The sequence below is a fragment of the Myotis daubentonii genome, chromosome 9, assembly GCF_963259705.1.
Source record: "Myotis daubentonii chromosome 9, mMyoDau2.1, whole genome shotgun sequence".
NCBI classification, from domain to species: domain Eukaryota; kingdom Metazoa; phylum Chordata; class Mammalia; order Chiroptera; family Vespertilionidae; genus Myotis; species Myotis daubentonii.
This window is the reverse complement of record NC_081848.1, coordinates 64569439-64593432: the sequence shown is the minus strand read 5'-3', so window position 1 is coordinate 64593432 and position 23994 is coordinate 64569439. Positions and strand designations below refer to the sequence as shown.

Genomic DNA, 23994 nt, shown 5'->3' with positions numbered 1-23994 from the left:
ATTTTTAAGGACCCCAAATGTGATCAGAGGTCCTCGGAGCTGCCACTCCCATGACAAGTTTGCAAAAGAAAAAAGATAGAAGAGTTAAAAATACCCGATTTCATAAAAAGGCCAAGAGACATATGAAAACATGCTCAAAGTCACTAATCATCCGAGAGGTGCAAATCAAAACAACAAGATACCGTATGACACCTATCAGAATGGCTATCATCAACAAATCAACAAACAGTAAGTGCTGGCAAGGATGTGGAGAAAAGGGAACCCTCGTGGAAATGCAGGCTGGTGCAGCCACTGTGGAAAACAGTATGGAGTTTCCTCAAAAAACTAAAAATGGAACTCCCATTTGACCCAGTAATCCCACTTCTAGGAATATATCCCAAGAAACTAGAAACACATATCAGAAAGGATATATGCACCCCTATGTTCAAAGCAGCACAATTTACAAGAGCTAAGATTTGGAAACAGCCTAAGTGTCCATGAGCAGATGAGTGGATTAAAAAACTGTGGTACATCTACACGATGGAATACTACACTGCTATAAAAAAGAAGGAACTTTTACCATTTACAACAGCACGGATAGACACGGAGAACATTATACTAAGCAAAATAAGCCAGTCAGAGAAAGATAAATACCACATGATCTCACTCATTTGTGGAATACAATCAACAACATACACTGATGAACAAAAATAGATCCAGAGACAGAGAAGCACTGAACAGACTGTCAGACCTCAGAGGGAAGGCAGAGAAGGGTGTGTGTATGTTGTGGAGGAAGAGATTTAACCAAAGGACTTGTATGCATGCATACTAGTATAAGCATTACCAATGGACACAGACAATATGGGGTGAAGGCATGTGCTGGGGTGAAGGCATGTGCTGGGGGTGGGAGTGGCAGAGGAGAGGTCAATGGGAGGAAAAGGAGACATATGTAATACTTTAAATAGCACAAAATTAAAATAATAATAATATAAAAATGGAAAAATAAAACCATGTATTGTGAGCCAACTGCATTCCAGGCACTGTTACCCTGCCACTTAGATTGTATGTTCATTTTACTTTCACTAAATCACAGAAAACTAGAGGTATTTTTATTTAAAAAAAAAATTTAATTTGAGCCACAAATGTGAGCCACATGTTTAATTTCTAAAAGCTACATTTAATATGTAAAAAAACAGGAGAAATTAATTTTAATGTGTTTATATTTTCTTTAGACTGACTAACAAAAATGTAACAACATATAATCACAATTAAAATTATTGAAGTATTTTATAATTTTATACTAAAAAAAATACCTGGTTTCAAGACATTATACAAGTAGAAAGATAAACATGATTTAATGAAAGAGAACAGAACAGTTGAGAAAGACACCCATATATTCAGTTAACAGATTTACTACATTGGTGCCAAGGCAATTCAATAGGGAAAGAATAACAACAAATTTTCAGAAAACGACAAAGTAGGAAATCTTAGTGGCTTTGGGGTACTGAAGGGATCAGCAAATTACAGCCTGTAAGTCAAAGTCAGCCAGCTACCTGTTTTTGTAAATAAAGTTTTATTGGACCACAGTCATGCCCATTTGTTTAGGAATTGTCTATGGCTGTTTTAGTGATACAAGAACTGAGTAGTTGTAATAAAGACCATATGGCCTGCAAAGCCAAAAATATTTACTGTCTAGCCCTTTATAACACACTGTATTGTTGTCATATTCTTGTTTTCTAAAAGAAAGAATATCAGATTTTTGGTTATTTCCTGCAACGTGGTGCTTAGAGTTTCCATATATTGGGTAGCAAGGATAAGGAATTAAAAAATAAAAAGCAGGCTTCATAAATTCCATATAGAAAGTAGGCTTGGAAATATAAAATTTCTCTACCTCTTTTAATTAATTGAATCAGGTTAGAAAAGTCACATAATAAAGAAACTGATCCTACTTTCAGACAAAAAGAGCTATTTATTCTACTTAAAAAAAACCCATATGAAATAAAATTATTACAAACTTCCAATACTAAAATATACCCCAGTATTTAAGTATATTTATTTTTTCATCAGAAACATTTATCCTTATCCATTAGATGCTGCAAATATATTTGTTCCCTTTCAATTCAAGCTATTCTTTGCCTACTGCTATATTAGTTTGTGATCTTTGTTTTGGCAGATACACAAGCAAAATCTGATTCCAACAGTTTGACCCTTCTCACTTTTTATGTTCTCTAGGGCATAATAAAACCCAAGATACAATCCCTCAGCAGTTAATGAAGCCTAACCTCCCACCTCTTAATTACCAATGCATTACACCAACTATAGGCATCATACTCCTCTCTAAGCTATTTTACAATTCAGCAGAAGTACTACTGAGCTATTATGTAGCAACATAATCCATGCAGCATGAGAAATCCTTCTTAAAATCTTTTGATCCTTGCAGGTTTTGGTAACTGTATAATTAATACTACTTAAGCATTATCCATGAATCAACAAGTGTATTATATTGTCTAAGTATATTACTTTGTTGATTTTGAGTGTTTTTTGTTTGTTTGTTTTTGGGGGAGGGGGATATTTATTTTCTGAAAGATAAACAAATCCAAAGATATTATTATCATAATGTGAATACAAAGTAACCAAATATCCAACCTGAGTATCCATATATTAAAAGTATGTCTGCCCTTCACATTATCTCTAGTTAAATATTAAAAAATATATGATCTCACTTATATGTGGAATCTAATGAATAAAACAAACTGACAAACAAAATAGATCCAGAGACAAGGAAGCATGCGACAGACTAAGGATCCTCAAGGGAAGGGGAGTGGGGGGAGGACAGAGATCAACCAAAAAACTTACATGTATACATGTGTAACCCATTGACACAGAAAGGCCTGGGGAGGGGACAGGAGTGGGGGGAAGGGAGTCAATGGGGAGAAAAAAGGGGACATTTGTAATACTTTCAATAAAAAAGATATATTTAATTTAAAAAAAAAAAGTATATGGGAGAAAGGCGACTTCAATTGTTAAGACATTGGGAAACGTAGATGATATGGAAATCCAGAATATAGGTAATGCTACATAAAGACATTTTTTAAAAATATATATATTTTTATTGATTTTTTACAGAGAGGAATGGAGAGGGATAGAGAGTTAGAAACATCGATGAGAGAGAAACATCAATCAGCTGCCTCCTGCACACTCCCTACTGGGTATGTGCCCACAACCAAGGTACATGCCTTTGAGCGGAATCAAACCTGGGACCCTTGAGTCCGCAGGTCAACGCTCTATCCACTGAGCCAAACCAGTGGCCATAAAGACATTTTTAAAAGTCATACATTTTAAGTAGACTAAATTATCCACAAATTCACTGGTATTAGCAGGTTTGGTGAGATCATGTGCAATGATCTTCTTTATAAATGTTTATTGTATAAGGGTGTAGAGTAACCGGTTTTTAACAAAATATGATATATGAAAATCTATATTAAATACACAGGTTATGCAATAATTTGAGTTATAGACGGATTCTTATCTTGGCATAGGATTCTTGCAAAATTCCTTTAAGTACTAATTGACCTTATTGACTATAAACTAATTTATAAAAGCCTGATATAACTAAAACATGTCTAAATATAATTATATTAGGATAGTGACAATAATCTTATAATTATTTATTAAATTCAGGTAACTAAAATTTTTACATTGTTGGAAAAGATATATTCTAAAGTTTCAGGAATATCTATTGTCAAAGAAATCTCAATTAGGAATCAAATTCGGCATTTATCTTCATTTAAGAGATCCTGATCAGTTAAACACTGGCTCAGGAACACACAAGCGACTGGTTTTGTCTGATGTCATATTCTTTTATTTTTCCAGAATAAATCCAGCTTATGGAAAATGTCACCAACAAAAATCCTTAGGGTATTGTGGGGTACTAAATGAAATTGGATAGCCCTTTATTTTTATTAAATTTGAAAATTACAGCCTGTAGTACATTAGGTGTCAATAGAACAAAACTGATTCTTTCTGCTCATTGAGTCCTGAATAAAGGCATAAAATCGATTTTCTTTAATTCTATAGCACTCTGTATATTGTAATCTGTTTTAAGAATATAAAGGTAAGAAGTTTCACTTCATAGTCACAGCTCTACTTTCTACTTCCAATTCATCTTCAGTTTAATACTCTCTACCTTGTTTCTGAAATGTAGCACAGTCCTTTAGCTACACAGGCACATAAATAACACAATTGAAGTAAGAATATTTTACAAAAATGTAGAACATTTCAAATGCTTCTGAGTTCATTACTATTCCAGAATATTAAAAGATGGATGTGGTGAGCTAAGGCCACTTTCTGCAACTGCTTATCATTTTTTGTTAAACAAAAGTTAACATTTTAGGAAAGAAAGACTGGCCACTGAAGAATCATTCCAACACTAGTTGGAGAAGTAGCCCTGCCTTCTTTGAGTTTGTCACACCGCAAAGTTATCCTTCTATATTGTCTGCTTAATCTATTATCTTTGGTGGTGTGCTGCCTTCTTTTCATGGTATCCTTTAATATTTCATTTACAGGGATAATATGTTAATTTGGGAGCTGATGAAAAAGTATTCTTTTTACTTTTAATGATTCTGGTTTTCAGAATTTCAAGTCATGTAATTCAAAAGGACTGAATATTTTCTTCTAACTACTTTTTTTTTTTTGGTAAAAGTACTTAGAAGAAAAATGAACTCTACTTCTAATATTCTCAATTCTGGCCTTTATGGCTTATTTTCAAAGAATGATAAAGTGCTATATAATAGTGCTAAGATTTTAACATTTCTTTTGAGCATAACAATAACCATCAAGTACAACAATTCATTTTTTGATGAGCTTGAAATAAAATTTTTGAAAGCGATGTGTGTGATTTAGAAAGCAAACCTTCCAGATATTTTAAATTTGGAACTCTGGAATGAGGTAGCTAGGTATTATCCCTATCTTAATATGAAAGGTTAAGTGACTTGTACAAGATCCTGCCACTAGTTAAGTAGCAACACAGAAATTAAAATCTAAGCCCAGATCCCATACATATTTCACCTTCTTGAGGATAAATATTAGAGTATGGAATTTTTACTATATGACTTAAGTTACCTTTCTGCATGCAAAAGCCCTTTTTTTGTTGGCCGATGCACAAACATCAAATACAAATGTGTGTTTATTTTAATGTTATATCAGAGATGGTTTTCACAAGCTAGTGACAGAGAATTGGGTTTATTTTCCTTTATACTTGTAACTTTCATTCCTGTTGGAAAATAAGGCACATGCCCTCTTTTAAAAGCTGGCTACAAATGTAGGTCGCTGGAATAGTATTGAGCCTTTGCATGTTTCTTCTTAGTCTTTTTAGATTGCCAAAGAAGCTCTAATTGTAGCTGCCAGAGAAGAATTTCAAATTTTAAATAAGCTCTCAGGAGTAGCAAGGGTTGGGGGTGGGGGGTGGGGTGGGGGGGGGGCAAGTTGGGTGGTGGAAAAGGGAAACCCTGGGGTCAAACAGCAAATGTTGACTCAGCTAGCACTTCAGAATTATATGCATTGAAAAGTGTATGTTCTGATAATTTTCTGAACAAATAAATTGTTGACAAACAAATGAAGGGAACATACACTGATTACAACTCTGCCTTCAAAGGGCTTGTCTATTATTTGTCCTTATACTGTGGACAAACGTATATAGTGACAAAATAGTTTTGATAGGAAATACAATAAATATTATACAGTCTAAAAAATTAAAAATTCATGGAAAAATGTGTTACGTTATTGAGCATGCAACAAAGCTTGCAAAGTAGAATGACAGAAGGGCCAGAATTATTTTTTACTATTTTAACATGATGTATTAAAACTACAACTTTGGAAGTAAGTATAACAAAAACAACAAAAAACATTAAAAAATATCTGGCCAACCAAGGAGTTTTTCTTTAACTTCATTCTTACAGCTATTTCAATTTTTGGCAGAACACAAAAAACAAGATAGATCTGAGATACTTTTGTATTCTATTTACTTAGAATGACCAGACTGTACTTTAATGACTAAGAGCAAACAAACGATCACTCCCTGGATTCAGAATTCTAATTTTTGCTCCATGATCAGTAATTTGAAGATGAAGAGAAAACACAGACTTACTCTTGACACCAAATTAACAGAAGGAAAAGAAACCTTTTTAATAGAAATTAAAACTTTACATTGTTTATCAAATAATACTGCTACAACTAATTCTAAATCAACTGGTATCTCTGATCTCATTTATAATCAAAGAATCCAATAAAGCAAAAGATATGTGGTACAATGAATAAGATCTTAACAAATGAGTTCAGTATTTGAGTAAAAGGTTGACATTTTGGGAAATAAAAGAATGCTTTCAAATTATTAAGATAGAATTTTAATTTTTACTTATGGATTTAAAGTCCATAAAATAATTCTGAAGATGATAGTCTTAATTTTCATATTTCTTTCCTAAATATCTTGTTACACTAATTCATCAAATATGATATGGTTCATTGTAAATGAATTGTTACTTATTCCATGACTTATGGGTGGCAGGCTTGATCCCCGGTAGAGGGCATGCAGGAGGCAGCCGAGCGATGTTCTACTCTCACATCAATGTTTTTCTCTCTCTCAAACTCAAGAAATTATTCTTCCAAAAAGAGGAAACTATCTGCTTAAATAAATTTGATACTTTTAAGAGAAAAAAAAATGCATGTAGGAATCCATTAGTGCAGTGGTTCTCAACCTTCTGGCCCTTTAAATACAGTGTCTCATGTTGTGACCCAACCATAAAATTATTTCCATTGCTACTTCATAACTGTAATGTTGCTACTGTTATGAATCGTAATGTAAATATCTGATATGCAGGATGGTCTTAGGCGAACCCTGTGAAAGGGTCATTTGACCGCCAAAAGGGTCGCGACCCACAGGTTGAGAACCACTGCATTAGTGCATATAAACATAGTTTGTATATGTACAAACGTATTATTTTTTAAAATATAAATAATGTTTTCATAAAATATTCAAGATACAATACTGAATATATAGAATACAATCTAATCTATACCTGTAATATGTCAGCAGGGTCTTCTTTTGCAGATGCGACCAATGAAGTATGCCCAGCGACGATTCCTTCTGCCAGGAAATACTTGAAGAGCAAAGGAGAATAAGTATTATATTTATCCTCTTCTGTAAAAAAGAAAAAAATAATATAATAAGAATCCTACCGAATACCATGAACAAGCAGGTGTTTTTATAATTTTTCTCTTTAAAACAATTATAGGAGGTGGGGCAATGATTATGTTTTCCTAAGGTACAGTTAGATAGGCTAAACAGTGGTTCTCAACCTGTGGGTCACGACCCCTTCGGCTGTGGAACGACCCTTTCACAGGGGTAGCCTAAGACCATCCTGCATATCAGATATTTACATTACGATTCATAACAGTAGCAACATTACAGTTATAAAGTAGCAATGAAAATAATTTTATGGTTGGGTCACAACATGAGGAACTGTATTTAAAGGGCCAGAAGGTTGAGAACCACTGAGAGAAACTCTTATTTTGAAATAGATACTCTTAATAGAGTCTTCCTGACTTCTATTATTCTCCATCTACTACACCACCTCCGCTAGCCACAAAATTTAGAGGGTTATGCATGTGAGATTTGCAAATTTGCTGCTCCTTTTGAAGGTATGCTTTTCCCAATCTGAGAGCAGAATTTTATACTATAAAAAGCTAAAGTCTATTGACTTGAGTTGTCAGAGAACAGAACTAAGGCTGAGGATTATAGAAAGTGTAAACCCAAAATCCGAGTATGTATTTTGTACAAATATTTGGCCATCGAGTAAACTTGGTGATTCCAATAACCAATCTTGTGTGACCAGGCTAAAAAAGCAACACTGAAGGGTACAAAAACTGAACAGAGACATTATCTGCTGCGTAGTATACTAAAATGAATTAATAATTTAAGTCCAGGCAAGCTAACTACCTATTAAAGCAAAAAACTAGTAATCTTCAGAAGAACAGAATAAAAGGCAAAACCATTACAATGTTATTATTTACAATATACAGATTTCAACCAAAATTACTGAATATGATCCAGACTAAGGAAAACACACTCCAAAGAAACTGATTCCAAATGGTCTCAAAAGTGGGATTTAAAAGAAAAAGACTTCAGCCCCAGCTGGTGTTCTTGGTGGTTAGAGCATCAGCCCGCACAGCGAAAGGTTCGCAGGTTTGATTCCAGTCAAGGGCATGTACCTGGCCTCAGTCAGGGCACATGCAGGAGGCAACCAAATGATGTGTCTTTCTCACACTGATGTTTCTCTCACTCTCTCTCTTTCTTTTTCACTCTCCCCCTCCCACTCTATAAAAAGCAATGGAAAAAATACCCTACGGTGAGGATTAACAACAAAAAAATACTTCAAAACAGCTATTATAAATGTTCAAAGAATTAAAGAAAAATGAATACAAAGTATTAAAAACATATGGTATGAAACAGTGATCAGACTATCAATCCCCAGAGGGAAAGTAGGGGAGGGTGGGGGTAAGGAGAAGAGATCAAGCAAAGGACTTGTATGCGTGCATATAAGCCAAACCAATGGACATGGACAACAGGGGGATGAAAGCATGAGTGAGGGGGGGAGGTTGGGGGTTAATGGGGGGGTGGTGGTGAGGACACACTTGTACTACCTTAACCAATAAAGAAATTAAAGATTTAAAAATAAATAAATAAATAAATAAATAATAATTTTGAACCTTAAAAAACAACAAAAAACCCCCAAACATATGGTATCAATAAGTAAACAGAAAAAAATCAACAGAGAAATGAAAACTATAAAAATGAAGTAGACAGAAAATTTATACCTTAAAATTATGGTTCTTTAAATAAAAAATTTACTTGGAGATCTCATGAGTAGATTAAAGATAGAAGAAAAAACAACACATGAAGGCAGATCAGCAGAAAATATGCAATCTGAAGAACACAGAAAATTGAAGAGAACTCGAGACATGTGGAGCATGTGTTTAATTGGAGTCCTAGACACTGAGACAGAAAGTAGCAGAAACAATATTTAAAGAAGTCATGGCCAAAATATGGCCAAAACTTCCCCAAGTTTGATGAAAATACTCAGTTACAGATCCAAGAAGCACAGGAAACCTTTACTAGGATAAATGCAAAGAAACCAAATCTAAGAACATCATAATTTTGGAAGCAGAAGGGGAAAATGGTATGATATACAGGGGTACAACAATACAATTAACAAGTGATTTGTCATCAGAAACAATGAAGGCCAGAAGAAATGGTAATTATATATTCAAAGAGTTGAAAAACAAATCCAACTTAACCAAAAGTTGTAAATTCACAAAATACATTAAAAAATTGAGGTCAGCCCTGGCCAGCTGGCTTGGTTTGAGCATCATCCCATACGCCAAAAGACTGTGGGTTTGATTCCCACTCAGGGAACATACCTAGGCTGCGGGTATGATTTCCAGTCAGAGCGCAAATGGGAGGCAGCCCAGCCATGTTTCTCTCACATTGATCTTTCTTTCTCTCTCTCTTTCTCCCTTCCTCTCTCTAAACATATTCTCAGGTGAGAATTAACAAAAATTAAGGTGAAAACTGAGGCGATTCATCGACAGCTGACTTGTATTATAGATCATTAAAAGGTAAAGGAAAATGACACAACATGGTAACTTATATTTATAGGAAGGAGAAAAGAATACAAATTGATGGGACATTATAAAACACTGCGATTGTTATTATGTATTTATACACAGATATGTATGTACAGTACGTCCTCGGGTTACGTTGGAGATCCCTTCCTATGGCGCGATGTTAAAGAGATTTTTGCCCTAAGTCGGCACCCACCTACATAAGCACCTACGTCACTCACATGGAGCACATACACAGCAGTAATGAAGTGAAACAGTAAAAAAAATTTAAAAGAAAGATAACAATTCCTGACCTTTACTTGTGGTAAATAAATAATAAAAACATAAAGCACATATGTACAGATGTCGAAATGATGGAACTTTTTTTTTTTTCATAAATACTGTAAATGGGAGATGGCGAGGTAACCACGAAATGACGTACATCGGGTCCGACATAACCCGAGGCCTGTCTGTATGTGGATAAAGTACTGTCTGTACTTTGAATTTCATAAAAAATACAACTGTTTAAAGGAAAATTGACAGAACTCAGAAAATGTAAATTATATTTGGCGATTTTATTATACACATCTTAGTAACTGACAGAGCTGAAGAAACAAAACGTTAAAAAAATAGAAAATCTGAACAACCTCATCAACCACCTTAATCTGATTGCATCATACAGTTCCAGAATACAATATACAAAAAGTTCTGAGGAGCAGCTAGCTAATTCCCTCAAACCCTCCCAGACCCAGATCAGATAACCGCATTTTTGGAAAAGACTTTCTCGAGGCTGGATGAGATGATCACATGCTTCAGACAGCATCTTGTTAACCCTTATAGCCTTTAATACACATCATTGAAATTTCCCCACCAAGCTACAAGAGAACACTTCCCAATGGTATATTCCTAGTATTGGACACATAGTGTATATCTAGTAAATATTTGTAGAATTAATTAAGGGAAACAAACAACAAACAAAAATCTATCTTTGTCTTATAAATAGCCAGATCTACTGTAGTTTGCTGAAAACACACCCTATCATAACACAACACACATACACACACACACACACACACACATACACACACACACACGATCTCCCTCTCTCTCTCTAATAGTTATTAACTATATTTTTTCATACTCCTTTGAGGCACAAAAAACTAACAGGAGGAACATCACCTATTTAGGGATTAGCAAAAACACTATGCTCTTCAAGCTGAAAATTACCAATTTTGTGAAACAAATTCTGAAGTTGTATAATAAGCATTTAATTAATCTATTTAGTGAATCCCCTTAACACTGGGCAAGCAAAAATGATAATGATGTGACAGAACTGCCAAAAAGCAAATGTGGTTCTGGCCAGAATTAATAGTCTAATTCCTAGGTTGAGAGAGCTGATTGTCCTCATCTATTCTAGTAGTCAACCAGACTGACAATAATATATTTCACTTGGGTATTTACATAAACTAAAGTATCTTCAGAATGGTGTGAGCAGGATGGTCAAGGGAACTGAAAGCATGAGAAATGAGATATTTAGCTTGAAGAAAAAGAGACCTAAGGGATGCAAGGGAGCTGTCCTTAAATATTTGACAGGCTATCATATGGAAATGGAATTACACTTGTTCATTAGGCCCCCAATGGGTAGACTGAAGCCAGAGGATGGGAAAAAGAGGAGCATCAATTTTTCTTTATATCAAAGTCTAAATGAGCTGCTCCTAACATTTCACTGGGACTATGAAAGTCAACAATGACTTTCTAATTATCTATTTTCCTGACACTTTTAAATCTTTATCTTATTTCATTTGTTTATTGCAGGTATTGCTGTGGACAATTTTCCCCGGTTAAGACACTTCTTGCTCTCAGTTTCACTATTTCTTTAGCCATTCTTTATATATATATACATATAAACAGTTTATATAGAGCTCTCAATTCTTTAGTATATAAATATGAAGTGTTTTTATTTATTCTTTCCAGTCACTACTTTCCACTATGCTATGAAAATCTTTTCTCATCTCTTAATGATACCTAGAGCTGATTACTTGATTTTCTCACCACCAATCTCAGTTATTAAAACTTGGAACAGTTGCCCTGGTTGGTGTGGCTCAGTTGGTTGGGCATCATCTGTGCACTGAAAGGTTGCCTGTTCAATTCCTGGTCAGGGCACATGCCTGGGTTTCAGGTTTAATCCCTGGTAAGGGAGCCTGGAGGAGGCAGCTAAGCGATGTTTACACATGTATGCAAAGCTTACATACAAGATCTGCACAATTGCATTGTTAGTAATATAAAAAAAGGAATTAACCTAAATGATTTAAATAAATTATAGCATATCCATACAATGAAATCCTATGCTGTTAAGAATAAAGTATATCTATATGAATGCACAAGGACTTTTCTCTAAGATATATTAAATGGAAAAGGCAAAGGTGCTAAATGCTCCCAAGTATATTTCTTACGTAGAAATATTTAAATGGGCTACCAGGGCAGTATTGTCTCTGGGTATGGGGACTGAGGAACTGCAAGAACAACTTAATTTTTTTCTATATATCCTTTTGTATGTTATGTATTTATTTATTTATATAAAAACTGTAAGTTATTTTTTCCATAAAGTCCTTCAAGTATTTTTTATGTATAATAAAGATAAATTTTAAAATATGGGACAGATACATCATTTCTAGAATTCTAGTATAGGTCATTCTAAATGTAGAATATTGTATTCCGTTCTGGATTCAGCTGAAGAGACAATGCTAGACTAGATGTGACAAAAACAAAACAAAACAGGATGAAAACCAAGATACATAAAAACTAATTTAACAAACTATGTCTATTTAGTTTGGATAAGATTTTAGATGTTAAAACAGTTATTTTCTAATATTTTAAGAGTGTCATGTGAAAGAGTAGATAAATTCTGTATTATTAATACAGAGGGCAAAACTAGGAACGAAAATCAGTTATAAGTAGACGGAGTAAACATTAAGAAAAGGAACTTTCTAATAAATCATAGTATTTTCAACAACAAACATTGCTTTGTGAAGTACTGAGTTATTTTAACTAGATAATTTGTACTCAAATTGTTTTTGATATCTGTCAAGGATTATGGAAAAGTGATTGGTGGCTAGATGGGAGCTTTGATGTAACTGCCAAGGTTTATTTCATTTCCACAATTCTCCATTCTAAACTAAAAAAAGTAAGGGAAATGGTATTATGAATGTATATTTAAATAAGAACCATTGTACTTTTAAAGATAAACAAAAATGTGATTTATCAGTTTGTTACTTTTCTTTCTATAAGAAGACAATAATGATAAAAATCTGAGATATATACAATGAACTTGTTAGCACATCAACTTCTTAATCACTCTGATAATCTCACTCTAACTATGAAATTCTCCAGAAAAATCAATCGGCACTAATTCTAGTCTTTTAAAAAAAAATGAAGGACAGTGCCCTGTGAACATTTCTAAGAGCTGCATTATCAGATATACTTGCCTAATTTATTTTAAGTTCAGATCAAAGTTTAAATTTAAATTAGAAGTTAAGACAATTTCTCTTTAATATTCCTTAACTCCTGCAGAAAGTTAAATACTTACTAGTAATTTCAGAATAGGAAAACCTATAAAATCATTACGCACAACAGAAAACTGATCAGAAAGCGGAAATATGTATGCTATACTAACCAATAAGAAGAACTGTTCCAACAGCCAAACCTCCACCTGGAAATAAAACAAAATGAAGAAAATTAATCTACGTTTTCACATTACTTTTAGCATTAAAGTTAGGCTTTACCAAGGACAGATTTCCAATAACTTTAAAATTGCTGTTGAAAACAACATTTTAATCACTTTTGCAATACTTTGCTTAAGGTGCTATTATGAAATAATTACATGTTATGTGTAATTACACACTACACATTACAATTACTTTTGCAGTATACTGTACTATCCTCCATTCTCCTGACAGGGCCATGCAGCATTCAACATAACAGTGGTTAAGCATTTCAATAATGTTATATTTAGCACTTGTTAATAAATTAACTCAATAGCCAAGACCTAACTGTGCACACTTAAGTACTAAAGAAAAGAAATTCCACCTAAATCTTTATCTTCATATTTAGTGGGCCTTGGAGAAAAAAATCCTGATAATTAAAACGGATTCTTTTTTCATTATGAATAACATACACAAAGTCTGGACATGCTCTAAATATATCTAGAATTTAAAATAAACATTATATTTGTCATTTCAAACAAAAATGTCACAATCACAAAATAAAATTTCATTATAACTAGAAAATGTTCTTTTAAGTATCTGAATTGGGATAATATGATGATGAACATATAACTCAAATACGATTCATAAAAAATCAATTTAAAATCAAGTTTTAGGAAACTAGAACTACACTAAAAAGATACAACATTCAACTACTATTTTATTATCAAAACATTTGTAAAGTATTACTTGTAATTAATGTTACAAACACAGGGTTACTTAAAAATAAAAATATGGCATGTACTTAAAGTATAATTTAAAAAGAAACTACTCAAGGGTTGGGGAAGGTAGAATAGGGTATCCTATATAATAAAAGGCTAATACGCAAATCAACCAAATGGTGGAACAAATGTCATGCACCAGCGTCTAGTAGGGAGGATAAATTGTGATGGAAGGAGACTTGACTTGGGGTGGGGAACACACAATAGAATATATAAATGGCGCACACCTAAAGCCTATATCATTTTTTAAACCAATGTCATCCCAATAAATTTGATAAAAAAGTAAAAAACAAGAAAACAAAAAAATGTGTTTTGGGGTCACCCAAACCTAACTCATTTTCTACTAATCCCTTGCTTCCTGTCTTGGACAGATAATGCAACTATTGATGCCTCTGTGTTCTGATCTGCAAAATGGACTTATCATACTACATGCCTGACAAGGAGTGTTAAGGAAGCTCATGGCTGAGGAGAGCCAGGATAATATTAAAACTTCAATTGTTGGAGACCACACTGGTCGCCAGATCTGAGGCACCTAGCTTATGGGGCCTGCCAGAGAGCCCACCAGGGCACCTACCAGGCAAACATGTCTGAACAGTCTTCAAATGTATACAGATGCTGTTGTAATAAATGGAATACAAATTCTAAAAAAAAAAAAATTAAAAAAAAAATACTCAACGTTGTTGGACAATTGAACACAATGTAATTAGAATGCTTTAGGGTTAAACAATAGAACACTAATTAAGAACTTCCCCCAAAAGTCTTGTAGTGGCAAATGTTTTATAGAAAAACTTAGTATGAAAAGTTCCTTTGATAGAGTTTATTTTTTGCTTTGTAAGTAGCATAAATGTTGTTTTCAAAGAGTTAAAATTTGGTAACATACAACATTTGGCGATTTTATGATTATAAGAACATTCTAAATTGATAGAGAAAACAATAAAAAATAAAAAACAAGAAAAAATTTATATATTGTTATGCTTAAGCGGATTTGTTATAGAACTAAATATTTTAATTTCACATTTAGATACGTTCCTTCATTATAGCATTTAAAGCTGTACATAGGACAACTTCAAATGTTCTTCAAACCAAAAGCTTAAAACACAAACTGAAAATTATGTGAAGGTAACAGCCATAAAAGATTAGAGCAAAAAAGGTTTTCTTTGGGCAAGATTAGGCTAAATGTTTTATGTACAGGTTGTGCCACATATAAACCATATAGACCATTTTTAAATCCATTTTGAACATTTAAATGACACTTTCCAACTCCTTATTTCCCTACTTTCCCTTGCATGCAAAAATAAACATTTAACTACCCAATCACCAATTTATCTGCAAAATGGGCTTATCATGCTACATGCCTGGCAAGATGAAACATAAGCACATAAAACTCTGCAGTGGGCTAGTCTTAAGTGGGTACTACAAAAAGGTAGTTGCCTTTCTTTCCTTAACCGAAATCTTACAGGAAGGATTTAAATTTATCTCAACTTTCCTGGGTCTATATTCATGTCTTCTCAAGTTAGGAATTTATGTAAAGCTTCCAGGCTTCATGTAAAGGAATACTTAGAGAAATAAAGATACTTGGTGAATGCTATTCACAATGGGATGATAAGAACAGATCAAGGAATAGTTTCCCAATTAAATGAAGTGATACGTAGCTCAGGTGTCTGGCCCAGAGAGGTACTCGTAAGAGCTACTCTTGCCATTCTGGCTATTATTTTCTGATTAGAACAAACCACTGCAAATGTTCTTGCTTTATAAAAGATGATCACCATAACAGTGAATGACTATGCTACGGAGGTAATTTTCTGTAAGAATTATACAAGCTACTGTTCCTGATAATTCAGAAAACACCACTCATTTAAAAATCTCATGTACATTAAAATTCTAATCTTTGGAAAGTTCAACATTACGTAAAACACCATAAAATAAGGACATTTCAATGACTTTTATCAACCAAATTAATATCCCACCAAGATTTCTCTTACAAAAGTAATATTGCTTTTTTTCTCTATTATGTAAATTAACTACTCAAATTAGTATTGGCTCTAGTAATGGTTGGTCACTTTGAAGGTTGGTTATTTTGAAGTAGTTAATAAGATGAATCTATCTTACTACTTTTAAGTCAATCTTTTATTCTATGCATATGATGTACTTATACGGACATATACACACACACACATAGCAGCAGTTTCTCTAGTCTTCCAAATTTTAGTGTGACAGACCTCAAATTTTCCCCAAATATCTATGTATAAGGTATTTTGATATATCTCACTTGATATGCTGAAGTTCTAGCTGTATTTTAAACTAGAGTTTTTAAAAATATTTTTATTGGTTCCAAAGAAGAAGGGAGAAAGATAGAAACATCAATGATGAGAGAGAATCATTGATTGGCTGCCTCCTGCATACCCCGCGCTGGGGATCAAGCCCACCCTGACCGGGAATCGAACTGAGAACTCCTGGTTCATAGGTCAATGCTCAACCACTGAGCCATCGCAGCCGGCCAAAACTAGAGTAAGTTCGAGTAAGTTTGTAGTTATGTCCCCAGCAAAAATTTGAAAGCCTAACAACCAACCAGAAGAGTATATTTTGACAATATATTCAACAAGAGTTAGCTTTTAATATATCTTTAAAATCAGTAATCCCTAAAACGTTTGACAGGTAAGTAAGCAATTATAATATCTTTATTAAACATACAATGAAGTAAAATGGTCTTCTTTAATTGTATCTTATAGAAATATGGAGACACTTTCTAAGTCTGTAGGCAAATAAACACTTGGTTTTACTTCTAGACCTTCTTAAGAAATATATTTATCTCCAGCTTACTAAAAACACAGGCAGTAAAAATCATACCCACATTTAAGATTACATGAGTTTGCAAGCATAATATTTTAATGTATTAATTTCATCAAGATTTTATATTTAAAAATGACACAGCATTTTGTCTTAAAACTAGAAAAAAAAATCTAATGCTTTAGAAAACATTAAAGAAAATTTAAGATCCTGTGATTAAGTGCCAATATTTTCCTATCTTATGATTTTTTAAATATGAGGTAAAGGATTTTTTTAAAATTTGTATGAAGTTAGAAAATTATATCGATATTATTCTAAAGAAAGAATATTCAATCCCCACACTTCCCAAAACAAATCTTTAATTAAGCTATAAATTTTGGGTAAATAACGTCAAAGTAATATATTATAATATGAAGGCCCAGCAATGATCCCTTATTTTACAACAAGGGTATCTTCCTTTTCAAAGTTAAGAGAAAATAAAAGGGAAAGGAAAAACACTTAGAAAAAGTAACAGTGAACTAAACAAGTCCTTTTACGTGTTCTCTATAAAAGAATAGTTTTGCTTAAAAGAATAGAAAGACATTTTAGAGAAAATGTTATGTTAAAAACAAGTTCATATCCTTTCTAGTTCATAGCAATATCCTTAAATATTTAATGTCATCCCTCAAATTAAATTGCAATTATTTCATTAATAAATCTACCTTTTCTTCTCTCTCTTGGAGTATAAGACATCCTGACAATTCTTAATTATAACAATTATTGACTGGGCAAATATAGGAATCAAAATACAAAAAGCTATGAAGTGACAATGGTTATATAGATTAAATCTCATGAAACAATTTTACATAAAAAAAGGAACAAGCTACAGCTTTTAGTTCTAAAATATCATAACCAGGATTATTTTATTGAGTCCAAACTCAATGAACATCTCCTACAGTCTCTAGACTGATACAGTGAAGCAAAGGAAATAAGCCCACTATTATTTATTTTTTGACATCCGTGTTGTAAACGGCAGCCTCATCGAACTTCTTTGGAATACTCTTCCTGGATTATTATTTACCCCAAATTCCTATCTGCCATTCACCCGGCAGTCGAAATTTAGTGAGTCCTAAACAGCAAAGAAGTTAACCCAGTCAAGCCTGAAGTCACCTTTCCTTTAAGTATCTTTTTGAAGGATGAGGCTGGGGAATAATTCCTACAGACTCAATGATACAGCCCTAAAATGGACTACACCTTATAGGCAAGGATAAAAGAAATTCTGCCAGAATCTTTTACCCATTATAACCTCTCTTTGGAAGTTCTGGAAAGGAAAAATGGAATATTTACATATAGTATCATCAAATAACAACATAAATTTCCTGAAAGGGCAGGGTTGAGAACCTGGATTAGGAAATCTCAGAACCTGAAAAATTTAAATGTAGCCCACTTGGGAAATGTCTATCAGTATCTAACAATAAAATTCAGTTGACAGAACAAAAATATTTAATATGATTAGATCATGTTTAAAAGATGCATATATGGGAAATTCTCAAATTTACGAAACACTTTGCTCTTGGAGTAGTAATAATAGAAATTTGAGAATATTATTTAATTAGCCTGTATGATGACTTTTAAGTATATTTTGCATCTCTGCCTAAAATTACAATGATGTCACAGGGGCAACAGTAAAATATCGCTGTACTGTATGGCAATAACAATATGATATTTACTTGTTACCCAGTAATTACTGAATTTATTTAGGCAACAATATAATGTCATAGTATAGTTTCATCATCCTGATATACCATCCTATCATTGCATTTTGTCACAATATGGTCATATTACGCTTGTCAGAATCCCAGTCAAATAACATGTGAGTAACAACATAATCTGAATTGCTTATAGCTATGTATATACACATTAGCAGCCAAATGTTTCACTTTCAAATCATGTTTTAATGAAAAACAAATGTAACGGGTTTGCTCCACAGGGCCATACAAGATAGAACATGAAAATACAAAAATGGCATTAAGAAGTTAACAACTAAAATACTTCTGCACATATTATTATTCCAAATGTAATAATTCCTATAACAACTTCTTCCCCTCCTTTGTACACTGAGAGTTAACTATACACACATAAAAAATATTTCAAAATCTCTAAAAACTGATACTCATTGCAATCATCTTAATGAACACTAATTTTTAGCATAAGCTTGTTACAGTCAAATACTAAAGTCCCTATCCTCAAGCATACCTGGAAAATTTTGAAATTAGAGTTCAAGTTTATATTACTGTAGAAACACAAGAGGAAGTTGCTTTGAGTTACCTTTTTGGTGGGGTGCTTCCAGGGACTGGTTAAAATCACTTGAAAAGAGTTCTCAAAAGTTTGAAACAGCTGTAGCATTTGCAGAGCACTAAATCTGGAGCCTAAAGATCAGCCCAGGCTGTTAATGGCTTTGTGGCTTTTCAGGTAACTTAATTTCTGAGTCTGTTTTTTGAGCTTCATCTTACATGTTTCATAAATTCTTGTCCAGGTTTTTGCTGTTTTTTTTCTACACATTATTTTATTTTTCAATCAAGAACTTATTGAGAATCTACTAAGTGACGGGAACTGTGCTAGGCACATTTTGTTACTCTAATTAGGAACTGAAGAATATAACGTCAGAAATGTGACCTTTTTGTTTGGAGAGTTTCAGGATCCAGTGAGTAAAATTACATATCTCAATTGAATTAATATATAATCACGTATAATATATATTACATATATATATAAACACTTGGTGTAATCCTATATTTGAACTTCAATTTGAAAACAGCTTCCAAGTTTTAAGTTCAAATATAGGATCACACCCAAGTAAGGTTGCAAGGGTTAAAAAAAAAGTGAGATAAATACTTGACAACGAGATATTCTGAATAATTTTTGTTTGTAGTACCATGTAATTTAGGAAGGCAATAGACTTGAGACAATTAAGTAAAAAATACTTAGACTTATGTAGAATTAACCAAGATCCAGTTAAGGACATGAAATAACAGAGGCAAAAAAAAAAAACCCAACCATATTCTTTCTCACAGGTTGCTTGCCTTGTCACTTTCCTTTGCATTAAACCTTGCAGGGTGGGGCTGGGGGCTAGGGGTGGAGGGATTACAGAGAGAAAAAATGTCGAGAGAAGTACAAGAACAAGCAATGGCATTTCTAGAATTTTATGAAAGTGTACAAGATTTAACTGGCACATACCACACTATTAAGAAGTCATGAGATACAAACATACATCTTTTTGAATGAAGCAGCATTCAGAAAGGAATTAACTAATTCACAACCTTTATTAACATAGGAGTTCTGTCCTACCAACCTAATCGGGTCAATCCTTTCCGTGTAACAGTTACAAAACAAGCATATTCATAGCAGGCTTGTCATGAAAGAAAGGTTCCAGAGATTATAACAGGGACGCCTAGGAACTGCCCTTCTTTCACTCGTTAAAATGAGTTAAGAGAGAAAAAAAAATCGAACAGAAACATAAGTGTATTTAACGCAGCAGATGCGCGTGTAACTAACTTGGGATCTACATAAACCTTTAATCCATTCTTTTCAAGCCAACGCGGTTTGTTTAAAGATTCAGAACCGGGAGATGAGCAGCCTGGCGGTGGAAGACGGGAAGTTATTTATTTATTTTTTCAGTATCTTCCAAGGAAGCCCATCTCTCACAGTGATACCAACTTTTGCAGGTTAATCCAAACCACGAACTACCTGGGGGTGGCAGAGACCTGGAGGGGGTTCTAGAGCGGACGGCCGCACTGTCTCCCATCGTGAGTTATTCCCCTTGACCGAGGTAACAGCACGAAGGGATCCGGTCGCAAACTAGAAAAAGGCTGCTGGGCAGGAGCCGAGCGACAGTGGGAGCACCAGCACCCGGCTGGTTAACAGCATTTCCGAGTCTCCATGCAACCCTCCTCCCTCCATCTCTCTCAGACCAGGCCATCTCTCCACGTCCGAAGGCGGGGTGGGGGGGGGGGGGGGGTGGGGGGTGGGGGGGAGCACACAGACACGTGGGGTCAGGCGAGCTCCCCCAGCAAGTCCCCTCCCTTGCTTTCCCTCTGTCGAGCATAGATCTCTGTTCTGAACCGACCTAAGAGCTGGTCCAGGGCTGGAAGCCCGGTTGATACCAGCAGCTGTCCGTTCCGCACCGACGGTCGTGTGCCTGCGATGGACACGAGTCGACAACCGCCGCTCTCGGTGCCGCTGGCTCTCGGACCCCTTCTCTGGAAACTGGTGACGTTGTGTTTGCTGGCTGCCGCCGCCGTCACAGCCCCAGGAGTCCAGGTGCCGGGGCCGCTGCTTCCCTCTGCCGCCATCTTGGCGCTTCCCGCGTAGACCCAATGGGAACTCTGGGAACTCCGGTAGCCGGCCTGTCAGCGCCAGCCCCCAACTCCCGCCTCCTTGCGGCTCTCGTAGCCAATAGAACTGCGAGTTCCGTCTTAAGTCAACCAATAGCAAGGCATCTTGCTGAAAAGTGCTCTCTGCGTGAGGACGGCGGACTAGTGCGGGACCCAGGTGAGAAAGGCCCCCCTGAGCCCTGGATGAGGGCATTCCGGGGTTCTTTGGGGCAAGAGGTGGGTAATATACAACTTCGCTCTCGTTTTGAGTATCTTCATGCACGTTTAATTAGAGAAGCGATCGGTGGAGCGACGTATCAAACAACTGCCAGTAGGACTGTTCACCTAGGCTTGTTTGTGAAGAGGAAAGATACGTTTCCCCGCCCCTTCCTCTTCTGATGTCTGAAAATTCATCGTCTTCACCTGAAGGCATTAATTTTTTTTAAATCGTTGTGTTATACTGAAGGAATCGGAACTCACCTTAATGAGTTGCTTGCTGAGCATCTGAGCTCTGTCAGTGGCAGGTGGGCTGGGTTTAGACCGTAGAGTGAAAACTCTTGAGCTTGGAGCCGCTTTGGTTTCCCTCTGATTCTAAGAGCAAATGACAAAATGTACTTCTCTGGCACGTCCCCGTGACGAGCTTTCGTTAATTTTAATTAGTGCTTCTGAAAGTCCCTTTCCATGAGTGGTGTGAATGACAAGTGTTACTCTGACAACCTTGTTCACACATTTAATTGTCGTTTGCTGTTAAGACACCTTCAAATAACAAACTACTTGAGGTATTCTTCCAGAAAAACTGGTGAGAATGAAATGTGTATGTACATTATTTTCCTAGTGATTTGTGAACTTTGAAATGAGAGTTTTCTTATTAAAATAGGAATTTTATGTGCAGGGGAAAAATGTAATTTAGAGCTGTGTCTTTCCATTTAAAATTTTTCTTAAAACTGAGCGTGTGTGTGTGTGTGTGTGTGTGTGGTGGGTAAGTGATTTTTAAAAGCATTCATGATTGACAAGTTTAAACTATAAAAAGACTCCCAAATCATGCCTGTACTACAAAGTTATGACTGGTTTTGACAGTGATGTATGCTACTTTTAAAATACAACCAAACCTCATGGCAATTCTTGCCATTGAATTGTTTTAAATCTCAATGACCCGTTAAAACTCTTTGGCAGGTTCTGTTTGATACATCAGAATTAGTTTGCTAAGTAGTGACTGGAGTTTTTCATTTGGTGAGTTCTTTCATTTTTCTGGATTTTTTTTTTTTTTTTAAAGAAAAATGTTCAGGAGAAAAACAAACTCATGTTGCTATTCAACTATATCATCTGGAAAGTTTGATGAGGTTTAGATGTTTTTATTTTGGATCTTTTGCCAGTATATATCTAAATCATTCAGTAAATAGCTGTTAAGTGCTTACACTTTGCTTAGACCTAATCTTGTCACTTTTAGGCCTACAGAAGTAAAAATGTTCTTATGTGAGAGAGAAAAGATTAACATTAGAAAACAGAACAGCACTTGGACACATTGAGCAATATGTACAAATTTTTATCTGTAGTAACTACTAAGAAGAGCAAAACAAAAAGTGGCAAAGCATTTTAATATCAAATAGAAACATCTTGGATATTTTTGTTGCTCTTAAATACTGATTTTTTACATTTTATTTTTCCTATTCTCTTGTCTCCTACTCTGTTTACCCTTTGGTTTTCTAAGGATGATGATGTGATGCTTTATTTGCCTTATTACTAGAACTGAAGAATTGTTTTCAACTTTTAAAATTTTGGAAACATGACATATGCACCCATGGAATTTCTGAAGTTAGGCTGTATCTTTGGAATAGTATAAAATTATCAGAGGATAATTTAATTTGTCTTGATTTTTTTTACAAAGACAAAACTTTTGCTCTCAAAGCAAATAATCACACATATTTGAATTTACCAGTATATAGAGTTGAATATAAGGCATTAGATTAAATACAGTGTATTTTTAGAAGCGAAGAGATAAAAAGGTATATGTTTAGGTGTGCTGTTGATGAATAATAATTAATTAATTAATTTCCAGGTAATGAGCTAAGTACACAGGTTACAGGAAAAAGAATACTTAGTCTTTGCCTTCCTTGAGTGCACAGTTGAGGGACATAGGTGGATAAATAGAATACTAAAGTATACTATATAATTTCTATTGGAGGACAAATGTATGATACCTAACTTGGACTGAGAAGGGCCTTGGAAAGTTTCCCCTGATGAGAAAGCTTAACCTGAGTTTTGAAGAATGTGTAGGTGATATAATCATTATAGAGAATGGAAGTCATTACAGAGAATAGGAAGACGGCTCCTTCAGTAAATCTGTTCTCATTGCTTCTGTGTAAGTTGTTCTCATGGTTTATGAATAGTATGAATAGAAGGGGAGATTGGAGAAGGTCTAATTAGTTTTCTTAAGGTAGTAGATTTTTTTCCTTTAGGCATAATAAGAAATGGGAAATCATTGAAAACTTTTAAGGAAAGGATGACAGTGATTATATTTGATCGTTATGTTTTGGCTAAACATGCTAGAAGAAAATGGATTGTCTAAAAGCGTGACTGGAATAAAGAGAATGGAATGAATTAAGATCTACACTAATAAAAGAGAAACATGGTAATTGGCGTACAACCGCTACCCTTTTCATTGGCTAATCAGCGAGATATGCAAATTAACTGTCAGCCAAGATGGCGGCCGGCAGCCAGGCAGCTTGAAACTAACAT

At 34.6% G+C, this 23994-nt stretch overlaps 2 protein-coding genes across 7 annotated transcripts in view; one reads left to right on the top strand and one right to left on the bottom strand.

The window, feature by feature from the left end:
- The window catches only part of ELP4 (elongator acetyltransferase complex subunit 4), a 176652-nt gene extending 155395 nt beyond the window's left edge, over positions 1-21257 (bottom strand). For both annotated transcript variants that reach the window (XM_059709198.1, XM_059709199.1), the window contains exons 1-3: positions 21012-21257; positions 13310-13345; positions 7053-7174 (exon numbers count right to left, since the gene is read on the bottom strand). In XM_059709198.1, coding sequence (XP_059565181.1) covers positions 7053-7174; positions 13310-13345; positions 21012-21237 — 384 coding nt within the window. In that variant the 5' untranslated portion in view covers positions 21238-21257. The remainder of the gene's footprint in view (positions 1-7052; positions 7175-13309; positions 13346-21011) is intronic.
- The window catches only part of IMMP1L (inner mitochondrial membrane peptidase subunit 1), a 43813-nt gene continuing 41075 nt past the window's right edge, over positions 21257-23994 (top strand). For 3 of the 5 annotated variants that reach the window (XM_059709205.1, XM_059709200.1, XM_059709202.1), the window contains exon 1: positions 21372-21495. The gene's annotated coding sequence lies outside the window, so the exon portion shown is untranslated. Of the gene's footprint in view, positions 21496-23994 lie in introns of all 5 variants that reach the window. The other 2 variants (XM_059709203.1, XM_059709204.1) reach the window with 2 other exon arrangements.